This window comes from Sebastes umbrosus, chromosome 5 (genome assembly GCF_015220745.1).
Source record: "Sebastes umbrosus isolate fSebUmb1 chromosome 5, fSebUmb1.pri, whole genome shotgun sequence".
NCBI classification, from domain to species: Eukaryota; Metazoa; Chordata; class Actinopteri; order Perciformes; family Sebastidae; genus Sebastes; species Sebastes umbrosus.
Genome location: NC_051273.1, coordinates 34529403 through 34551548, shown reverse-complemented (window position 1 = coordinate 34551548; position 22146 = coordinate 34529403). Strand labels below are relative to the sequence as shown.

Below are 22146 nucleotides of genomic sequence, written 5' to 3'. Positions count from 1 at the left end.
TTATTAAATGAAAGTAACGTTAATGAATTTTTAAGCGTCACTGTTTTCACCGACGCTCGTTCATGCCTATGTAGAGCGAGCACAAGCGCGAGCAACAGGACGCTGACTTTCGTTGACTTAACGGCCACAGGTGTTGCTGTTAACAAGCAATTTCTGATTCTTACAAACAGTCCCTATAAGGCTTTTTAAGACCCCGCGGGAACCCTGTAAACGGTGCAACTACAGTTCCACTAGGTTTAACTTCCTGCAGACGGCAGTTTAGGTGAATTCATTTCATACTGAGCAACAGCCCCCTCGTGTGATAAGAAAGCAGCTATTTGTGTCCGTCTCTGTTTAAGGGGTCAAACGTGATCAACTCACACATGCATTTTCTGAAAGCAACACAATAAAGACCACACACACACACACACATCATGTTATTACAACATTGGATGACTTTAATCCACAACTCCTGTCATATTAAAACACAAGTCTATTTTACACAGCTCAGTTAGCAGCTAAGAAAAAAAACAAACACAGTGAACTGTATAGGAAGCCAGAATGTACAGAAGAGCTGAGTTAAGCAGCCGTTAACATCTGAACTACGGAGAATAAATGACGCAGATCTCGGTCCACAACCTGATGATGATTTAGTTGAGCGTTTTAAAGTACAAGCATGTAAGTGGATGTGATAATAAAACCCCTCCTGTGTGCTGATGAACGTCCCTCAAACACGTGTCATCGTGACAAACAGTGTGCAGCTTTTCATTCCAAATAAAAACAGGCGAGAAGCGATCCAGATAAAGCAGCGGCTCTCGTGATGGACGGGAATAAAAAAACAGGTGCTTGGTCCTCCGTCACGTCACGCTGAGAAACCGCTGTTCTAATGCCGGGTCATGTGGTCAGGAAACAGGAAAGGTTTGGTCGGTAGAAGCCGTGTCCCACTTCAGAGGCTGCCTGCGTGGGTGTGTCCTTCAGAGGACTAAAAGCTACATCACAAGATCCAACACTTGACCTCACAGAGACCAGCGGTAACGATGCATTCAGGCTGTCCAAGTGGACATTTCAGAAATTAATCTGTATGACTTCCATTTCTCTGATAATAGACAGAACTGACCAGTGCAAAAAGATTTTAGAATATTGAGGACATACTTGCCAACCTTGAGACCTCAAAAATAGGGAGGATTTCATATTAAATAAATTACCAGCTATTGAGAAATAGTGGAATATAATTATTAAATCATGTTTATAACAAAGTCCTTTTCAATAAATTTATAGGTCAATATTGGAGGTAATTTGACAGTAATTCGAAAGAAATTTCAAACAAGTTACTTGCCAATTATCACCTTATTACCATGAAATCTGCTGACCTGTAAAATGAAGTGTTACCATATATTTAATTTAGGCTTAGAATTGCTTTTTTAATTTCTTAATATAAGGAAAAATCTGTCTGCCATGGTGGCAGGTAACCTGCCACCGCCAACATTTATCCTGTATTTGGCAGGTCGCAGGTGCTGATTTCATTCCCTGGTCACAAGCATCTCTTCCACCGGGAAAATGACATTTGGTGTTGCTCTACTCTCAGTAGGGCTTTTATAGTATAGTATATACAGTATACGCTGTACAGAGCCAGGAACATGTTGAGATAATGAAAAGGAAAAAAAAAAGAGGTGTGAACATTTGTCATAAATCGGGAGAAATACAGGAGAATTGTGACCCCGGGAGGAAACCGGGAGTGGGCGATGAAAAACAGGAGTCTCCCGGGAAAATCGGGAGGGTTGGCAAGTATGATTGAGGACTACGAACAATATACCCGTCATTTTCTTCAAATGTATACAAAAGAGGCTGCATTTCACTTGGACTTCGGAGCCTCATTTACCCACGATGATATATACTCTGTCAGGACAACTTCACAGGAGGAAGCCTCTGGAGTGGGACACAGCTGGAGGAAATGTTATCTAGTGTTTCATGATGAGGACCTCTTGAACGCAGCTCAGGAGAGAGCTCCTTTCCTCGACACCGGCGACACACGGGGAGAGAGCAGTGTTTCCAAAACAGAAAGGAGAAGATCACATCAGACAGGTTACGAGTCTGATGTTCTGTTCCTGAGTAAACGCAACCTTGGAGTGAGAGAGGGCAGAATTTTTCTTTTTTTAAAAAAGCACAAACCGTGTCATTTCAGGCTCCCCTGGATGACTGGAGATATCAGTGGTAGTGTATTTACAGTGGAACAGTCTGGAGGAGGGGAGGGGGGGGGGGATGCAGAGAGGGAGAGATGATCTTGGAACAGAGGAAACAAGCAGAGCGCTCTCTCCTCCTCTCTCCTCTCCTCTCCTCCCAAGGTCTAGAGGACGCTTTCAGGTCGACACAAAACAAGAGAACAACCAAACACAAAGCTCACTTCGCTGACTCTGGGACCTGCTGCTGGGTTTCATCCAAACGGGCTGATCCCAAGTCAGCGACGAGACGTTTACTGCTGCGAATTGTAGCTAACCTTGGTAATTTATAGACCTTGGCAGGACATCAGCATTTTGGAAGGTAGAGTCAGGGGGGGGTGAGGGGTTGGGGGGGGTCAGAGGTCAGACGTAGAAAAGCCGTACCCTGGAGGTACTGACGTGGAGGTCGTCGTCGTAGAACTTGGTCTCTATGATCACATTACCACTGGAAGACAAAGACACACATAGCAACATTAGCTGAGGCATGTGCACACTATATAACAGCACGAATCCATGAACGTGCACTGTTGTGACTGCAAGAATCAAGTTAAAGGAACATTTCAGCTGATTACAACGTGGGCCTTAATGCTGTCGAAACAAATTAATAAATCTGAGATTTCGAGAATAAAGTCGGAATATTATGAGAATAAAGTCATAATATTATAAAGTAGTAATTCTACGTGTTATTTTCTTTTTTCTCATAAAGTTTCAACTTTATTCTTGTAATATTATGACTTTATTCTCGTAATATGACTTTATTCTGGAAATCTCTGATTTTTTCCCCCCTCATTGTGGCCCTAATATTCTGTAGTACATTTGCTCTTTGGCCCTCACTGCATTAGACTTATATACTATATACGTAGACTATAAACTGTGTTACCTTCATCACAATGATCAAATGTTTTGTGGCTCCAGACAAGTTTTTTTTTTTTGTTGTTGCCTAAAATGGCTCCTTTGATAGTAAAGGTTGCTGACCCCTGCACTATAGGCTCCTCATCAAGACAATAAAGAGGTCTGGTGATGTACCTTAAAGGGACAGTGTGTGGCATTTAGGGGGATCTATTGGCAGAGATGGAATATAATATTAATATGTTTTCTTTAGTGTATAATCACCTGAAAATAAGAATCGTTGTGTTTTCGTTACTTTAGAATGAGCGGTTTATATCAAGCCCTCCAGGAAGAGCGCCGGGATTTGAAGCAAAATTTGCGTAGTGGCCAAACGGCGGTACTACAACGTCCGTGTCCGTCACGTGATGCCATTGGGCCCAAAAAGGACTTTTCCCCATAGACTTACATTGGGAAAGAGACGTCTGTAACTCAGCATATAATTTTTTTTAGGTAAATCAACTCCCCATTATGAACGCTCTAATAGTCCTTATTTAAATCATTAGGTCCTAAAAGTTGTAAAATGCACTAATAGCTGAATCCAGAGTTATTTCCCTTCCTCCGTTCATGTGAATGAGACCCAGACCGAGGCTGGAGCGAGGGCTAGGAGGCAGGGTTAAAGGAAACGCTACAGCGTCTGCTCTATGGGCCCAATGGATGCGGAAGATCGCCAGAAGATCCGGGAACTTTTATACTCGGTAAGTTGAGCTTTTTTTTGCTTCATGCTCCACTGAGCAACTCTCATAGGAATGAACTGGAGCCTCCAACGCTGTATCCAGTTCTCTTTAAACATCCATGGTTTATATCTACATAGCAGAGAGTATAGATGCAAAGAGGTCGTATAAAGAGACGTCTGTAAATCAGAGGATCATTATTTTTTAGGTAAATAAATTTCCCAGTAGAAATGCTAATATCCTTCATTTAAATCATTATATCCTAAAAGTTGTAAAGTTGTAAAGTTCACTAACAGCTGAATCCAGAGTTATTTTCCTCGTCTTAATGAACGCTCATCAGACCAACGAGACTGCACCGCCCTGCACGCTCATATGACATATCTGGTTCTGCCAGCTTCCTGCTAGCTGTACGTGTCTGTAATAATGGATATATTGGCTGTAATTCATCACTTTTATTATCTTATAATAACAACCGGCTATCGGCCAGTAGCTAGTAGTGCTAGTAGCATGACATCAACATAATTTAATGGAGTTGTAGGCTATTTACTAACACGGAGGGCAAAAGACCAGGACACAACCTCTTCTACATCCATGGTCTGTGGTCTATTGGACCCTCTTCTACAGCCATAGTTTGTGGTCTATTGGACCTTCTTCTACATCCATGGTCTGTGGTCTATTGGACCCTCTTCTACATCCATGGTCTGTGGTCTATTGGACCCTCTTCTACATCCATAGTTTGTGGTCTACTGGACCCTCTTCTACATCCATGGTCTGTCGTCTATTGGACCCTCTTCTACATCCATGGTCTGTTGTCTACTGGACCCTCTTCTACATTCATGGTCTGTGGTCTATTGGACCCTCTTCTACATTCATGGTCTGTGGTCTATTGGACCCTCTCCTACATCCACGGTCTGTGGTCTACTGGACCCTCTTCTACATCAATGGTCTGTGGTCTATTGGACCCTCTTCTACATCCATGGTCTGTGGTCTATTGGACCCTCTTCTACATCCATGGTCTGTGGTCTATTGGACCCTCTTCTACATCAATGGTCTGTGGTCTATTGGACCCTCTTCTACATCCATGGTCTGTGGTCTGTTGGACCCTCTTCTACATCCATGGTCTGTGGTCTGTTGGACCCTCTTCTACATCAATGGTCTGTGGTCTATTGGACCCTCTTCTACATCCATGGTTTGTGGTCTGTTGGACCCTCTTCTACATCAATGATCTGTGGTCTATTGGACCCTCTTCTACATCCATGTCTGTTGGACCCTCTTCTACATCCATGGTCTGTGGTCTGTTGGACCCTCTTCTACATCCATGGTCTGTGGTCTATTGGACTCCATTTTGGATCCTTGACATGAAAAAGTTTGAGATTGATCTCAAAATGTGTGTGCTGGATTTTTCTAACTTCCATTGATGTCCATCGCTCACTTTACGCTCCTCTGGGAAGCAAAAAAGTCTAATAAATAAATAAATAAGTACATAAATAGTGATAATTTTATGCATTTTTAAAATGGAACACAGGCCATGTCAGTAGAGACATTGAAATTATGACAATAGAACAGAAATCATTTAGTTTTACTTTGTTACGGCACTTTGTAGGCAGACGTTTAACTGGCGTTGTCAGTCCAAAATGGCGGAGGCGTAGCTCTGCTGCTGGGCCCTGATGTTGCAATGGAACGAACGATTGGCTTTCACTTCTTAGCGATATATGCATTTTTGGCACATAAGGAGCGGGTCCTCTTCACAGAGCCGACTGCCATGTTTCTACAGTAGCCCAGAACGGACAAACCCAACACTGACTCTAGAGAGGGACATTTGCGTAATCATATTTTCGCGTCGGCCGCCGTAGTTCTCCGACGCGCTCGGCACAAGGGAGAGGCTTCGGTTGGTTACTATCTGCAACCTCACCGCTAGACGCCGCCAGATCCTACACACTGCACCTTTGAATAAAATCTGACGGGAGGAACTCGAGTAGGCAGACGATCGGACAGGAAACCACTTTCAGTTTATGAGCTGTTGCACATTAACACAGTAAATGGGTGCACAGCACTACGGCAAGAACAGAAAGGTCAAAGCTGAAGCAGGAAGTGGGTCAGTATGCTGTGATGTTCGGTTTCCTCTTCTCTAACCTGAGGGGTTTCAGACTTCTCTGTGGTGATGTTGCCGTGTTCCCAGATCTCAGCTATTAACTCGATGTCTACAATCTCATCAGAACTTATAAAAATGATGGACTAAACTATGAACATGAGACCCACATTGTAATAATCGTTCTTTAAACGTCCCCCTGCTCATTTGTAAGCCAAATCCTCCAAATATTGACACAATAAATGTCAGATCATTATAAATCTAAATACAACGCAGCAAACTGGTGTATGACGTTAACACGGACCATGAGGTCACATGTACACTTGTTTTGCATCACTGTGTGTTGGTTTGATACCTCGTAGCTCTACTAAAGGGTCAAATAGTAGATGTGAGAAATGAGATCTACCGCAACATGTGTCAAGATAAAGATGATGAAAGTGGAGACTCACGTTAAAACATTGGCCGGCATCATCTGGGACTCTGGAGCTGCTTCTATCAGAGACTGCCATGTGTTGGTGGAGTTGGGGATAACAAAGCCGAACTCAAAGAACCACTCTGGACAGAGAGAGACACAGACACACACAGAGAGTTCAGCGCTGCCTTCACTAACATACAATATCATTTCTAGGAATCCTGTTAATACACTATGTTAGTGGACCATAATAATAGCCTACAGCCATTGTCACTGACTTGGAGAGCAGCAACATAAACATGTTATGTTGGAGTGGATAGTGTGTTGTCCCCTGGGGCTCTGTATAACCTCACCTCTGTACAGCAGGGCCCCCGGGGGACAGCACCGCTAACACACAGTAACAGGGAAGTGACAACAGCTAACGGAGCTGTCTGTTGGACGGATTGGAGACGATGCTGTAACGGTGAGGGATGTTATAAAGCAACTGCTGTAGCTTATGACACATGTTAGGGAGCCAAGCTTGCCGTTTGCTTACAGGGCTGGTAAATCTTTAAACATCTCCAGACCCCAGAGCAGGGGTCAGCAAACTCTATTATCAAAAGAGCCATTTTAGGCAAAAACAAAATAAATAAATCTGTCTGGAGCCACAAAACATTTGAGCATTGTGATGAAGGTAACACAGTTTATAGTCTAAGTATATAGTATATAAGTCTAATGCAGTGAGGGCCAAAGTGAAAATGTACTACGGAGTATTAGGGCCACATTGAGATGGAAATAATCTGAGATTTCCAGAATAAAGTCATAATATTACGAGAATAAAAAGTTGTAATATTACGAGAATAAAGTTATAACTTTACGAGAAAAAAAAGTCGTAATATTACGATAATAAAGTCATAACTTTACGAGATAAAAAGAAAATAAGACTTAAAATAACTACTTTATAATATTACGACTTTATTTTCGAAATCTCTGATTTTTTTTTTTTTCCCTCAATGTGGCCCTAATACTACGTTGTATCGTCGTACCATAGACCCACAACAATGATAAATAAAAATGTAAACAAAAAACAGTTATTCATTTCTATTTTTATAAATCCACAGGGAGCCAATGGAGAGAAGCTAAAGAGCCGCATGTGGCTCCGGAGGCGCAGGTTGCAATCTCCTGCCCCAAAGGCTCATACAAGACTTATTTATCAATTTCTCATCAGCCGAGTCTCTTTATCTTTTTAATCTTGATTTAAATCTGACTGGCTGGATTCAAGACCCAAAGAGGGTCACAGGTTCCAATCCGGCTTGGGGTCCTTCTGTGTGGAGTTTACATGTTCTCCCAGTGTTAGCGTGGGTTTTCTCTGGGTTCTCCGGGTTCCTCCCACAGTTCAAAGACATGCAGGTTAATTAAAGGCAGGGTTGACAATGTTCTCCAGGCTACACTATTTGTTATATTGGTTGAAATGGTCTTTACACCCCCACTCTAAAAAAAAAAGGACCAGAAAAGAGCTGTCATCTGTAGCTGCTGTAATCCTGTAAAAACGTCTACCGATCATTGCCTCGCAGTCCGCTTGGAAAGAACCAATCAGATGCCTCCCCCGCTCGTACTTTTCTCCTTTAGCATAGGAAATACTGGACCGTCCTTTATGAAAGGAAAGGAGATAACGCTGTCCCACAGTTCCTTGCGGCAGCAACATTTAAAGTGACACACGTCACTAACATCCACCGCCGTCGCATCATAATGACGGAGTCTAGTGAAAGAGCAGTCGGGTTCTCCCAACGCCACGGTTGTCTTTTCCTAAGTCCTTCTGAATACTCCTTCTCATCTTTCCTTGACCTCATGACGTTTACCATCGAGGTCAAGGAGAAGTGGTTAGGAAAAGACGTCGACCACAACCCTTTCTTTTTCTTTTTTTTTTTACTATTCGACTGCAGGCCAGCTCTCATCATGGCTGCCACTCAGATACGTCCGGGTCATTTCACTCAGTTAGGAACCTTCCTAAGCTACAAAGGTTGCGGTTTAAAAGTTAAAAAAATTACGTCTTTTATATAGGTTGGAATTGAAATGACAAAAGGAATACAAGATAACTATAGATTTAATTGTTTGAGTTATAGAGAAGGGGTAGGACCATATGAGTAGGCTGTACTTCTTTCTGCTCCTTTTTGAACTTGTAATATTTCTTTATTGACAGGTTGCTATATGTTTAGGGCTATTATAGTATATATACATAAATTATATATATATACACACAGTATAGGTATTTGTTACATGTTTGAAATAATAAATAATTAAATACAAAGTGAAACAAAATGCTTGCCACTGTCCACTCATATTTATCAACATGAATCCCGTTAGTATATGACTGTATGAAGATAATATGCAAGATAAGCATATCGTTTGTTATCATGAACGGCCGAATGGTGCGTCGCTTTAAAAGTTGCGGCCGCAAGGAATTGTGGGATGGCATTCTCTCTTTTCCTTTGCTAAAGGATGGTCCAGTGTATCCTATGCTAAAGGAGATAATAAAGGAAGCATTGGAGCACCTTTCCTCAGCATTTAGAGAATTCAAACAGCTCTCATCATGGCTGCTACTGAGGTACTTCCGGGTCATTTCACTCAGTGAGGAACCTTCCTAATAAGCAACAAAGACTAATCGGCCACAGCCCCAGGTGGAGACGGACGAGATCAGCGGAATAGTGTGAAACCATCGGGATCCACGGGGTTCCTGTGACTGACTGGCCTTCAGGTTCTCGTCCCTTTAAGCAGTTCAGATTACCTTCTAGACACTGTCCTTTGAAGAAAACTTTCTGCTCCAGCCTGAACTTCTCCAGTTTCTCCGAGGAGGAAAAGTTCAGTTCCCTGGACACTGCTTTACACTTCAGGATCTTCTTCGGGACGCGAGCTGCGGAGACAGCAAAGCTGGAATTAACCGAGAGCTACTGTATGGGTAGCAGAGGTTTTGTAGGTGACCTTTGACCCCTAAAGGCTTTGTAGGCTTCTGTTATATAAGAGTAAGACAAGTGTGTGGCACTGGTAACCTCCCATAATACATTCTGTTATCATGTCAAATCATTTGCACAATTTCACTAATGATACTAAACTGGTATTCTCCTTCCCCACATCAACGTTTGATGCACATAAAGAGTCTAATGTTCAACAGTCATATCCAGTTTATCTACACCAAAAGGATGTGCATGCACTCAAAAAGTCAACATGCATGTAAAACTGTATGAAGGACCTCAATATATCCTCGGTCCATCATATTGTCCTCTGTGAATCCTGTCCGTCTTTCTGTCCTTTAAATCTTACAAATCCGGTTTAAGTTCAAACGAATAGGGTTTGGGTAATAATAACACCTGACGAAGACTCTAAAACATGAAACCTGTCTGATGGCTTGTTGCATGTGTAAACAAAGATTTAAAGTGTAATGTTAATTATTGTACATTTTGGGGTTATTTTGCTTCGTACTAAATCCTGTTGCTTATAAAGCTGTAGTGTACAGTATACTGAAATTACAATCATCACAATATTATTTGTTGGTTGTTTTAGATGGGTGTACATTTGGTGATGATTAAAGGAGATGATTCAAAGAGAAATCGTAGCTCGCTTATCACCCACAGGCCGGCCAAAGGCACTGGAGAACGCCACCAATCAAGACAACCAGCCCTACAAAAAATAGCCCCAAAAAAGCCCATGTTGTGTTATGATACATATACCGTCTAAAGTACCTTCATGTTCTACTCCTGGTACAGAGAGGTCCTCGGTTCCCTGCCACAGCACTTTGCCCGTCTCTGCATCTCGAAGATTCATCCAGTTTCTGTCAGGAAAAAGTTAAAGAGGCAACAACCAAACTGAAGAACAGACTAAAGCAGGGGTCAGAAACCTGCGGCTCTTTAGCTCCTCTCCAGTGGCTTTTAAAATGGAAATGAATAACTGTTTTTTGTTTACATTTTAATTTTTATTTATCATTGTTGTAGGTCTATGGTACGACGGTACGACGGATTATTAAGGCCACATTGAGGAAAAATAAATACATCTGAGATTTCGAGAATAAAGTCATAATATTATGAGAATAAATTCATAGGTTTACGAGAAAAAAAGTTGTAATATTACGATAAAGTCAAGGGTTTACAAGAAAAAAGTCGTAAAATTATGAGGATAAAGTCATAAGTTTAAGAGAAAAAAAGTCGTAGTATTATGAGAATAAAGTCATAATATTATAAAGTAGTAATTTTACGTGTTATTTTATTTTTTTCTCAAAAAGTTATGACTTAATTCTCGTAATATTACGTGTTATTTTTCTCGTTAAGTTATGACTTTATTCTGGAAATCTCTGATTTCTTTCCCTCAATGTGGCCCTAATACTCCGTAGTACATTTGCTCTTTGGCCCTCACTGCATTAGACTTATATACTATATACTTTAAAACCTTTTATCGCAGTCTGAACAATCTTTGAAAAGATTCCAATCTGGAAAGTTGCTTTTATTTCTCCTATAAAAATGATTCTATTCAGATATGGACCTTCAAACAAAACAGAATGTGTAGTGAAGATAGGCTAGCGCTGTCTGAGGGAAGCATGGGACTTGGGAACTGGGAAGTGGAGTATTAAATCAGATCAGTGGTTCAGATGGAAGACGTACACACCTCTGCTCAGGTTAACCGGGAAAGGATAGAGATCAAGTTCAGTCACAACATGCTGCCCGTAATAACAACGGCACAACTGCCTGCCAAAGATGCTGTGGCCTGACCTTAAATGAGCACTCCGATGTAACTGAGTTAAAGCAATTCTGGAAAAAAAGAGTGGAACAAACTTCCTCCACAGCGATGTGTGTAACTGATCTCCAGTTATCAGACGCCTTTGGTTGCTAAAGGTGCCGCAACCAGTCATTAAGTTCAGAGGGACAGTTACTTTTTAACGTGGGTGATATGAGGTGTTGGTGTATCACTTCAAAAATGTATATCGTGTTTACGCCATAGACTGTATAGATGGACGACGCATCTCCACTTCCACCAACTGTACAAACGTAAAGCCAAAATATCCCAGATACGGGAGCTGCTAAGCTAGCGCTTTTAAAAGGTCTTATTGATAACATTTTCATGTAGACAAATATTTAAAAAAATTAAATAAAATAATAATACATCCACAGAGCTTTTAGAAAGATGCCGGATAAAAGTATGTCTTTTCTTAAAAAGCATTATTATGATCGTGAATTAGTCATTTAAAAAATGTTGGCGGGTCCAAAATGAATGATGTTGTTCCTGTGGAATATATCGTTCGGTTTCCATTTCTAACAAGGCGTGTCAGCCAATAATATAACAACGTTGGTATCACGTGGTGTCTCTGTGTCGTCAGATAGTGTGGAAAATAAAGAATAAATGGCTGAGATTGACGGTAAATGCCTGGCAACGACTTGTTGAGAAGTAAATGCAATGAAACAGGGGAGGGAGAAAGCGACATCTAGTGGCTGAATGTTATCAATTGAACCCTTAATGTCATTTGGATCCGCGTAAGTAAGTAGTAAGACACAACAACTAACCATAATACCTCCATAACTACATTTCTGATGATGACAATGAGATGAACACACAGCTACTACTTCAATCATGACGTCTCAAACCCCTTTTTTATAGCATCAAATAACTAATTAGAACCAAACTTACCAGAAAAAATGAGCACTTGAGCATGAATCAGCGTGATAAGAACTACCAAAAATGACAACATAATGACAAAAGGCAACTGTGTGGAGGTGAGAGAGAGAGAGAGAGAGAGCGAGAGAGAGAGAGAGAGAGAGAGAGAGAGAGAGAGAGAGAGAGAGAGAGGGCTTTGTGTGGACATTGCTGGCTGCTAGCTGTCCCATCAGTCTGTCAGCTGGTCAGCTGTTCCTGACCTCCACATTCACTATAAACACAATACAGCCGTCAATCACAGAGCCGGGAAGGACCCGGTCAGTGGTTCCACTGTACTTTACCGCTTCTCATGCTGCGTCTCTACAATCACTTCAACAGTCTGCGGTGGCACCGATGCATAAGCATGCATCAAATGCATAGAAATAGAACAGGACATTGAACTGGTCATTTGACCAGTAGATCAGAAAATGGTGATTGTTGTTAGTTGTTATGGTGACAACACATGTCAGTGAGCCATGACGTGTGGTCTCAGCTCTCCGGGGAAGACGGCGGACGCAGCTCTAGAGACGGACGGCTGGCTAGTTTGCTAGGTAGCTTGTCCTTCTCCGGAGCGGCAGAGAGTGAGGCGGAGGGACCGTTAGACCCGCCGGCCACCAGCCTGCTGTTCAGCTCATTTTCTGTAACCAGTGTAGTATTAAAGCATGGTGGAATTAGCAAGCAAACTAACTAGCCAGCCGTCCATTAGTTAGCTAGCTAGCTAGCTTGTTAATTCCACCATGCTTTAATACTACACTGCTTACGGAAAATGAGCCGAACAAAGTAGTCACTCATCTGGCGATAGCGATGTGCTTTCTTACGCTGTGACACGAGTGTGTGGATGAAGCATTAAGCGGTTAGCCTACATTGTACTCCCTTCCTCTGGCTCTCTATGCTTCCTAACGTTACTACTCCACTGCTCGTTTTAGCTGTTACTGCAAAACCTCACCTCAGTGAGTCTGCGACTTGCCATAAGTCGGTCGGTCGCAATGGCAACCGTACACCTTAAAAATGGCCACCGCTCGGACCATTCTGCTATGTTGATCTGAACTATAGAGCGTATATACATATGGGTGGGTGTGTGTGTGGACGGGACCTCGATGCCGCGGCTCCACCACCGGATCACAGACTCTGGCTCCAAATGACGTCAAAAAGCACAAGATGGCAGCTCCCCGTATCCGGGATATTTTGGTTTCACATCTGTACAGTGTGAGGAAGAGGGGACGCGTCATCCATCTATACAGTTTATGATTTGAACGGGAATGTCTGTTCTACTCCTATTCCATTTCTATGATCAGATGACTGCTACTGATCTATCAATGCACACACACACCGCCTTGACTGTGAAACGACCAAATTATACAGAATTTAAGGAGCATTTAAGTCACTTGTGATTTCCCCTGAGGCGTGTAATGTACTTTATACCGAGCAGAGATGCTGCTGCAGGAGTGGGAAAGAGACTTTATCCTGTGTGATGCCAAGTCCATTCATTTTCATTTTTCCCTCTTAATATGGTTGTCAGGGTTTCTCCTCACTAATATGCTATATGCATTTAGACATTCAAACATTGGCTTTGGGCCTGGTCATGGAGACGATGTCAGGGCCTGTGCACTGTGCACTGTGCAGCGCTGTGCTAATGATCAGGCTGTGTTCAGCCTGGGACTCTAGGCTGGTCAGTGTGTTGCTGGTTTGTTTCAGTTTTATCTTTTGAAATCAGACTGATGGACACCAGTAAAGAACCGCCGTCCCACAGCCCTCTGTTCTAGAAGATTCTCCACTCTGTCACACTCAGATACTACTTAGTGCCACACACACACTTGACTCCACACCATCTGTGAAGCCCTCCATCCTAACTGCCTCCAAACAGACAGCTCCTAAAGCTCACACACAGTTACTTGAAGGGTTCTCTGTTGCATTCAGGGACTCTTCCCAAACTCACTTACTTGACAGCTTGTCATAAAATCTAGTTGGTCAGGACGAAGACACAGGATATGTATGTGTAAGAAAGATTTGTTCCACTGTAATGATGGCCAGCATCTTCACCTGCATGTCATATAATATACAATAATTAGATTTGTTTATTTTACTTTGATTTATTTGTCTTACTCTCTGCAAGACTTTCCATCTGCATCAATGTCGACAGAAAGAAAATGCCGTCTTACGTCAATACATGTCTCTAAAAATGTCTTTTATGCATGTTTGGATTATCTCAAACAATTAGGACCTTTAATTTTTTCAGGTCTTAGAAATGTCTTCTTAAAATGTCTGCAGATAGCCTTCAGAGTGGGACAGGCATAAATTATAATAATAATAATAATAATAATAATACTAATAATCTGAAACAGCCAGGGTGGACTGATCATATATGGGCTTAAGAATAAACCATCAAAAAAAGGAAGTTTAAACATAATTTTGTGCTTTTTAAATATTTTATATTTGATTTACTTTACATAAAGGTGCTAAATGCAAGATTGGGAGCATTTCTATTGCCTCCGTACGGCTCTCAACATGGCGACGGCTGGTGCTAACAGTGCTAACAGTTAAAATAACGACAACAGTGCTAACAGAGCTGACAGTGTGAGGGGGAACCGGCTGATGGGTGATACTCTTCCGTGATGGATATCAGCTGTAACCGCCTTTAGGGCTGGGTATCGCTACTCAATAATACCTTTAAGATATCAACCGAAACAACCCAGTGCCATGTAGTATCGAAATTTCTCCAGCCAAACAATAACTGCAATCGGTCCTTTTTGTGCCCAGATCTAGGAAAAGATGACCGTTTTGCTCGCGACCAATCACCACAAGCGTTCTTCGATTTATTGCGACGTGTGATCGGCTCAGTCGGCAGCAGCTGCAACCCATACGGCCGGAATTGCAGCTAACGGTGCTTACAGCGCTAACAACGGCAACAAGTGCTGATAGAGCCAACACGTAACGTGGCAGTAGGCAGTATATTTTTGGCATCATTGGGCTCAGCTCTTACTGCTTGTTTTCCTCCGGTCTGTGAAAATCTTGCAGATGCCGTTAGGAGCAACGGAGGACACAGAGGCACATGATTGTTTTCAGGTTACCTGTTTCATGTACTACTGTCACGATATAGCGACCGTTTTATAAAAATAACTTTAAGCCAGTGGGACACACACACACACACACACAGCACATTCACATGATGGGTATCGAATGAAGCACTCTATTGGCATTGTTATCACTTTAAGGGTACTGGCATTGTCATTTTTTAAATGATACCCGGCCCTATCCGCCGTCCAAAGGTCTATTAGAGCCGTGCTGCCTCCACCATCCCCCACCTCTTCCTCTGGCTTTCTAGTAAAGTGTGCTGAGTTGAATGGTTTCTCTAATCCTCTCAAGTCTAACTAAATCTCCTACATCAAACTCATCATCCTCCATACCTTCCAAAATAATCCAGACCACACTGCGATGCCTTTCTCGCTCTTTCACCACATCTCATTTCTAAACGTGTCCCTGTAAACAAAAGAGAACGTGTGCATTGTTTTCAGCAGGTTGTCATAATGACAGCGGCCTGACGGTGACGCCAACGGAAGAAGTGGGCAACCATCAGCCACATTTTACTGTTCACATCAGATGATGTGTTCCCTTCATTCTCTCTCAAATCACTTCCTCACAAACTAAACTAAAGACACTCTTGTACAGCAATTGATTTAAGCTCCAACAACATCGTATAAGGTTGAACCACTGCGTCCTCAGGGAATGCTGCACGCGGCGCGTGTGCGTGTGTGTGTAAACCACCAGGGTGCATGCACAAATCAGTCAGAACACACACAAGCTAATGAGCCCCCAGTGAAAAGCTGCTGTCACTGTTTAGTCTGCATTTATTTTTAAAGACGCTTTAATTGTTCAAAGTACAAGCGGCTTCCTAACCCCGACCTCTACGACGTACCGCTACTGAACAGATGCACCATTTCACTCCAGTCAATTCATACGGCAACAACTCGGCAACACTATGAGCACACAGGGATATATTCTTGCCATCCATTCATTCATTCATTATAAGGCAATGCTTGTGCTTTCCAAAAGCTTCACCATTCTAATATTGTAGTAATATTTGTAATATGGAGCTACACAGATCAAAAGGAGGCGTGTAAACTACAGAGCAAACTGAGCCCAACCGTGCCACACTACAGACAGACACCAACACACACAGTGTCCACCTTTACAGGGCTGTGGTCAGTACTACTGTACCTCACGTTGGGCTGCAACAACAGTGAATTAACAAACTGTTTTGTTTTTTTTAAATCAAAGTTTTCTTATCAATTTGTCTATTGACTATTTTTCAATTGTTCAGTCTATCAAATGGGAAAAAAAATGACTAATGATCACAGTATTCATTATACAAGGATATGAAATCATTCAACGTTTCAAGGGGAAATGTATTTTCTCCAGTGAACAACTCCGGGTCTGAAAAGTGAAGCCAATGTGGAAGTGCCTTAAACTCGCATTTAGGGCTGTCATAGTAAACGCAATAATAACGCGTTAACGCAAATTATTTTTAACGCCACTAATTTCTTTTTTACGCATTAACGCAGCTTGCAAGATATGTGAATGTAAATGGGTTCTATGGGTACCCACGAGTCTCCCCTTTACAGACATGCCCACTTTATGATAATCACATGCAGTTTGGGGCAAGTCATAGTCAAGTCAGCACACTGACACACTGACAGCTGTTGTTGCCTGTTGGGCTGCACTTTGCCATGTTATGATTTGAGCATATTTTCAATGCCAAATGCAGTACCTGTGAGGGTTCCTGGACAATGTTTGTCATTGTTTTGTGTTGTTAATTTATTTCCAATAATAAATATCTACATACATTTGCATAAAGCAACATATTTGTCCACTGCCATGTTGATAAGAGGATTAAATAATTGACAAATTTCCCTTTACGGTACATTTTGAACAGATAAAAGAAATGTGTGATTCATTTGTGATTAATTGCGATTAACTATGGACATTCATGTCCAGCCTATTTGCATTCTTTCTAACAGCCAGTAGGGGGCGACTCCTCTGGTTGCAAAAAGAAGTCTGATTGTATAGAAGTCTATGAGAAAATGAGCCTACTTCTCTCTTGATTTATTACCTCAGTAAACATTGTAAACATGAGTTTATGGTCTCAAACGCTAGTTTCAAGTCTTCTTCAGTACAGCATGATGTTCATTTAGTAAATGATGGTCCCATTTAGAGTCAGATAGACCATAAAGCATGATATGCTTTAGGGCGGGGCTACCTTGTGATTGACAGGTCGCTACCACGGCGCTGTCCGGTCTGGGAGTTGTCCATGTTTTCGTCTTACAGCTTTAACCCTTTCACAGTGTGTTTTCAGTTCATCAAAGTTAATTGTTACATTTTGGTCGCCTAAAAAATGTCTTATTCAGAGTTCGGTCATGCTAAGCTCCACCCTCTCGTGTCACTTCTGGTTGCAAAAAACCAAGATGGCGACTTATATACAGTCTATGGCAAACTACAGAGGAAACTTTTTTTTTTTAACTATCTCAGAATGACAATAAATTCAGTCAGACTATGGGTATGAATATGTGAGACTACCAATAACTGATTACAACCACTGCTACTGCTTGTGTGAGCATCTTAGTCTATATGCTGTTCTTAAAAAACACTAACCAACCAAGTGAGAGAATTTCACCGCTAGACGGTCTGTTATCTTCTAGTTTTATATTTCTATTCATAAATATTTTGGATAACACACATGATGGTAGCAATGTTGCCTTTACAGTCTAGTGAAGAAAATAAGAAAACAACGTGCCGTTTAGTCTCTGCGTTGGCTTCCTCGATGGGATTTTCACTTCCGGAACCTCACTGTTGAGCTCTATAAGGCAGCATGGACAGGAGGTAGTAAATCCCTGTCCCACTAAATCACGGATTTAGGCATTACCACAGTGCAGCAAGACGCCTGACCTTACCAAGACACACACATTAACTCATGCCTTGAGCTTTGGTATAGACTGGGATAGGTATAATATAATAAAAGGGGGATGTGTTTTATACATATTGAAATAACTAAACTAACTAAAGTTGTATGGTCACGTGTTAACTGACTGGAAGGAGAGCACCAGTGGGTAAGTAAAGTGTAGCATGCTGCAGTGCTCTGCTGCTTATTCTAGAAGGTATTACTGAGGCTAATTCGGTCCTACATGGTCAGTCGCATGAAGACACAGTCCGGCCAGTAATGTGGAGAGATCCAATTTGTCATGTTGGCTCCACCCACCCACACACCCTCACATCCTAGATACAGTTTGCTTTAGTAAAAAAAAAAAAAAAGAAAAAAAAAACACAATAAACTCAACAAACTTGGGACTTGGAGTAGCAGTAGGGACATGAAAATGTGCAAACATTGCAACTTAGCCAATGATACCTCAAACTCTTAGAACTACTTTTTGCCGTGGGATTATATTTCCAGCAAGGAAAGCTTATGTGTCTATCTGTCTTAGGTAGACTGAAAAATTACCTGATGTAAATGAATAAAGGTTTAATACTATCATACATGTATCATCCTCCTGTCTTCCTGTTCTGCTCAGGTCCGAAAAGGACGCGGACGTGGTTCTGTTTATACTACCTTACTGCAGGTGTTCATGTTTGTCGGCATATATGGTTCATACATTTTGGACATGGACTATACACTCACCGGCCACTTTATTAGGTACAAGGTGTACCTAATAAAAAGGCCGGTGCTAGTACCGGGTGGTCTTCTGCTGCTGTAGCCCATCTGCTTTAAGGTTGGACGTGTTGTGCGTTCAGAGATGGTATTCTGCATACCTTGGTTGTAACGAGTGGTTATTTGAGTTACTGTTGCCTTTCTATCATCTCGAACCACTCTGCCCATTCTCCTCTGACCTTTGACATCACAACAAGGCATTTTTGTCCACACAACTGCCGCTCACTGGATATTTTCTCTTTTTCGGACCATTCTCTGTAAACCCTAGAGATGGTTGTGCGTGAAAATCCCAGTAGATCAGCAGTTTTTGAAATACTCAAACCAGCCCGTCTGGCACCAACAACCATGCCACGTTCAAAGTCACTTAAATCCCCTTTCTTCCCCATTCTGATGCTCGGCCAAATAAGTAGCTTCAGTCTCCACTTTTTTCTTTGGAATTTTATGTTGTGTTTTTCCATTTTTTTTTTTGGTATTCAACTGATTTACAGCCAGAGCTTGAGTGGCTGCTATTGAGGGTGGCAGCTAGTGTTTGGAAAGCCCTTAACTAACACTGTGAGGAGTAGCCGACATGTTTTGTCACATCACTCTTATCTGACCGTGAACGCAATTTAAAATGCAAATCTACCAATTTGCAACATCACATTTCTCTACGTGCATCCTAATAATTACTAACGAAACAGAGAAAAGATTCATGTTCAACAACGCGTGAGTGCATACGTACTGTAGGTATTCGGTAGATGATCTTACCCTACGCAACGTACTGTAAGTCAAACACAACCAGACAAGTCAAATGAGTGCTATAACATTAATAAAGAGCAGTAAAGTGGGAGAATATCAGCATACCACCTAACAGCATAGTAAAAAAAGTACCACAGTGTTCTGGATACGTGAACGCAACTTGCAGGTTTGATTCCTGTGCTTTCTGTTGACATCTTTACAAGGCAAATACCAAAAAAATAATTAAAAAGTGTCTACTACTATTGTGTTTGTATGTGTATGTATGTGTGTGTGTGTGTGTGTGTGTGTGTGTGTGTGTGTGGGAGAATATACAGGTGTGCCAATGGGCTGACATTAACTCACTTGTTTGTTTCCAAAGTAATTTCTCTTGTTTTGAAAGTCCTCATAAAACAAGAGACTATTTTCATATGGCTGTAGACTGATCTGAAAACTCACTGCATCACTAAACAGCAACTGTGACAGTGAGGAAGAGCACAAGTCTTGTCACTGTCACTGTGACACAAACAAAAACATTCAAGATCCCCAAAAACACTTGGAAAATGAGCCGAAGTATCAGACAGTCTACGTGACTTCTGTGGGGAATGGGATAACACACATAACATACACTAAATATGGCTGTTAAGCAGTGAAACATTAAAACTTGGCTGATTTGTAATGAAGTTTGGCATCACTACCATACCACAACAACCACAACACCTGGGTCTGACATCTCCCCATACAGTATGTAACGTTCACGGAGCTGTCACACAGCAAACAAGCTGTACCGTTATACTATAATACGCTAGAAACATGTCAGCTATAGAACTAAATAGTAACTATAAGTTTGACAATGGGTATTTATATCACCTCTGTCAATGTGAGCATTGTCTCCATCGCATGTCTCCGTTGCTACAGGATGTAACGGTACGTTGTTAGGGTATTCACCACTTAGCAGTTAGCAGTTAGCCGGCTAATTAGCCCCAAAAAACTCATTTTATATGGCAGGCCAACTATCTAGCTGGTTCCTAACTAAGAGAGCATTTCCATTTAGTCCCACAACATGAAGACATCGGCTGTGTAGCTCCAGGTCCTCCAGTGAGAGGTGGAGCTGACAGGTTAGCCTCAGCTAGCTAACCTCACTGTTACTGTAATACATGCTACTAGCATCATGCTATCGCTAGGTAACGATATCTGGTAACAAACCGGACACACAGAGAGCACGTTACTCCGGGTCTAACTAACACCAGCAGAAAGGATACAGTTTGAAGCCCTTCAGTATGTCCTTGGCCCTGTCTTCGTCTGAAGACATGTCTTTAGTCGTCTGTTGTTCGCTGCTTCACAGACAATCCAGGATCTGCTGTTGATGTTAGCTTCACTAGTCAGCTAACTAGTCTCCCGGCTAATGCTCGCATGAAAGCAGCATCAACTGTGTGTTCTTAACTCTATATTGTTGGGCTGCAGGTTAAATCTGATCCGATAATGCAATCAGCTAAATATATCCAGCTAACTGACAGACAGCTGTCCCAGCCAGTTAGCGGCAGAGGGGTTAGCTCCTGACAGCCAATCACAGGCCGAGGATGAGAAGCGTGGGCGGGACTACGCTGGATAGAGACGCGTCACCAGGGGCAACGCCGCACACACATGCGCACACAGGGCTCCTGCGTTACGTACCACTTATCTCTCGTTTAGAACGTAGAGGAGGCTGGAGGTGCAACACCTTCAAACACCTTCTTGCATTTCTCTCAGTTACTTAGAGACTATTTGGACTAGACCAACTATTGTTTTTATATGTTAAACTTACATCCAGCTGCCAATTACTCATACAATTTAAAGATGATTATATATGACATCACAATATTTATTTGAATGGAAGAAGTCATGTTGCAACTGATCCCAACCATGGGGACAGTTGCAACACGATCAGGAACAACATGTTAAAAATTACATTTCACTGATTAAATTTTGCTTTTTGTCTCAATGAGCACAGTATTCTGAAATATATGTATTAACTACAATAATATTATAATGTTATAGTATTTTATTTAGTAACATTTATCAAATAGCAGTCATTGAGTTTTGTTTGTTTATGCATATAGAACATATGCCTACCTTGATCCAATGAGCAGATGTTGCAGATGCTATTCAATCTCTCCATATATCAGTGTTCAGTCCAGTTCCAGAAGTGAAATTCCCATCCATTCACTCCATTGACGTTCCAGAAAGGAAAAAAAGGTCCCATATTATAAAAAAAGATTTTCATGTTTTTTTTTATTATAAAGCAAGCTTAAATCCTATATAAATACTGTGAAAGTATTGAAACACTCAATCCACAGGGAAATACACACAGCCCGTATTCAGAAACTCTGCATTTGAAACAAGCTGTCAGGATTTCTGTCCGTTTGTGATGTCACAAATATACAATATTTAGACCCTTTACACAGATTTAAACGTAAACATTCTAAATGTGTCCCAGTTTATTCCTGGTTGCAGCTTATGTGAATGTCATCAACTGACAGGAAGTACACATGGACCAACCTGTTGCCTAGCAACACAATGCTGTCGCAGTTTTGTCGCAATTTCGTCAAAATGCGCTAAAACGGAGCGTTTCAGACAGAGGGTGAATACAGGTATATTCAGGCCGACAGTATGAGGAAAATAAAAAGTTTTTTTTGAACATTACAGCATGTAAACATGTTCTAGTAGAAACACAAAAAAACAAGTATGAACCTGAAAACGAGCACGATATGGGACCTTTAAGCATGGAACCAAGCCAACCAACTACGAGATGAATCGTGACCATAAAACATTTGATTCAGAGCAAC

The 22146-nt window shown here is 41.7% G+C and overlaps 1 protein-coding gene across 1 annotated transcript; it reads right to left on the bottom strand.

The window, feature by feature from the left end:
* Window positions 1–411: 411 nt before the first annotated feature.
* Window positions 412–20886, bottom strand: pde6d (phosphodiesterase 6D, cGMP-specific, rod, delta). The gene is made up of 5 exons (XM_037769047.1): window positions 20584–20886; window positions 9972–10060; window positions 9020–9145; window positions 6293–6398; window positions 412–2640 (listed from the first exon to the last, which is right to left on the bottom strand). Exons 1-5 carry the CDS (start codon window positions 20631–20633, stop codon window positions 2559–2561), a joined length of 453 nt encoding a protein of 150 aa, XP_037624975.1. The 5' UTR covers window positions 20634–20886; the 3' UTR covers window positions 412–2558.
* Window positions 20887–22146: the final 1260 nt, after the last annotated feature.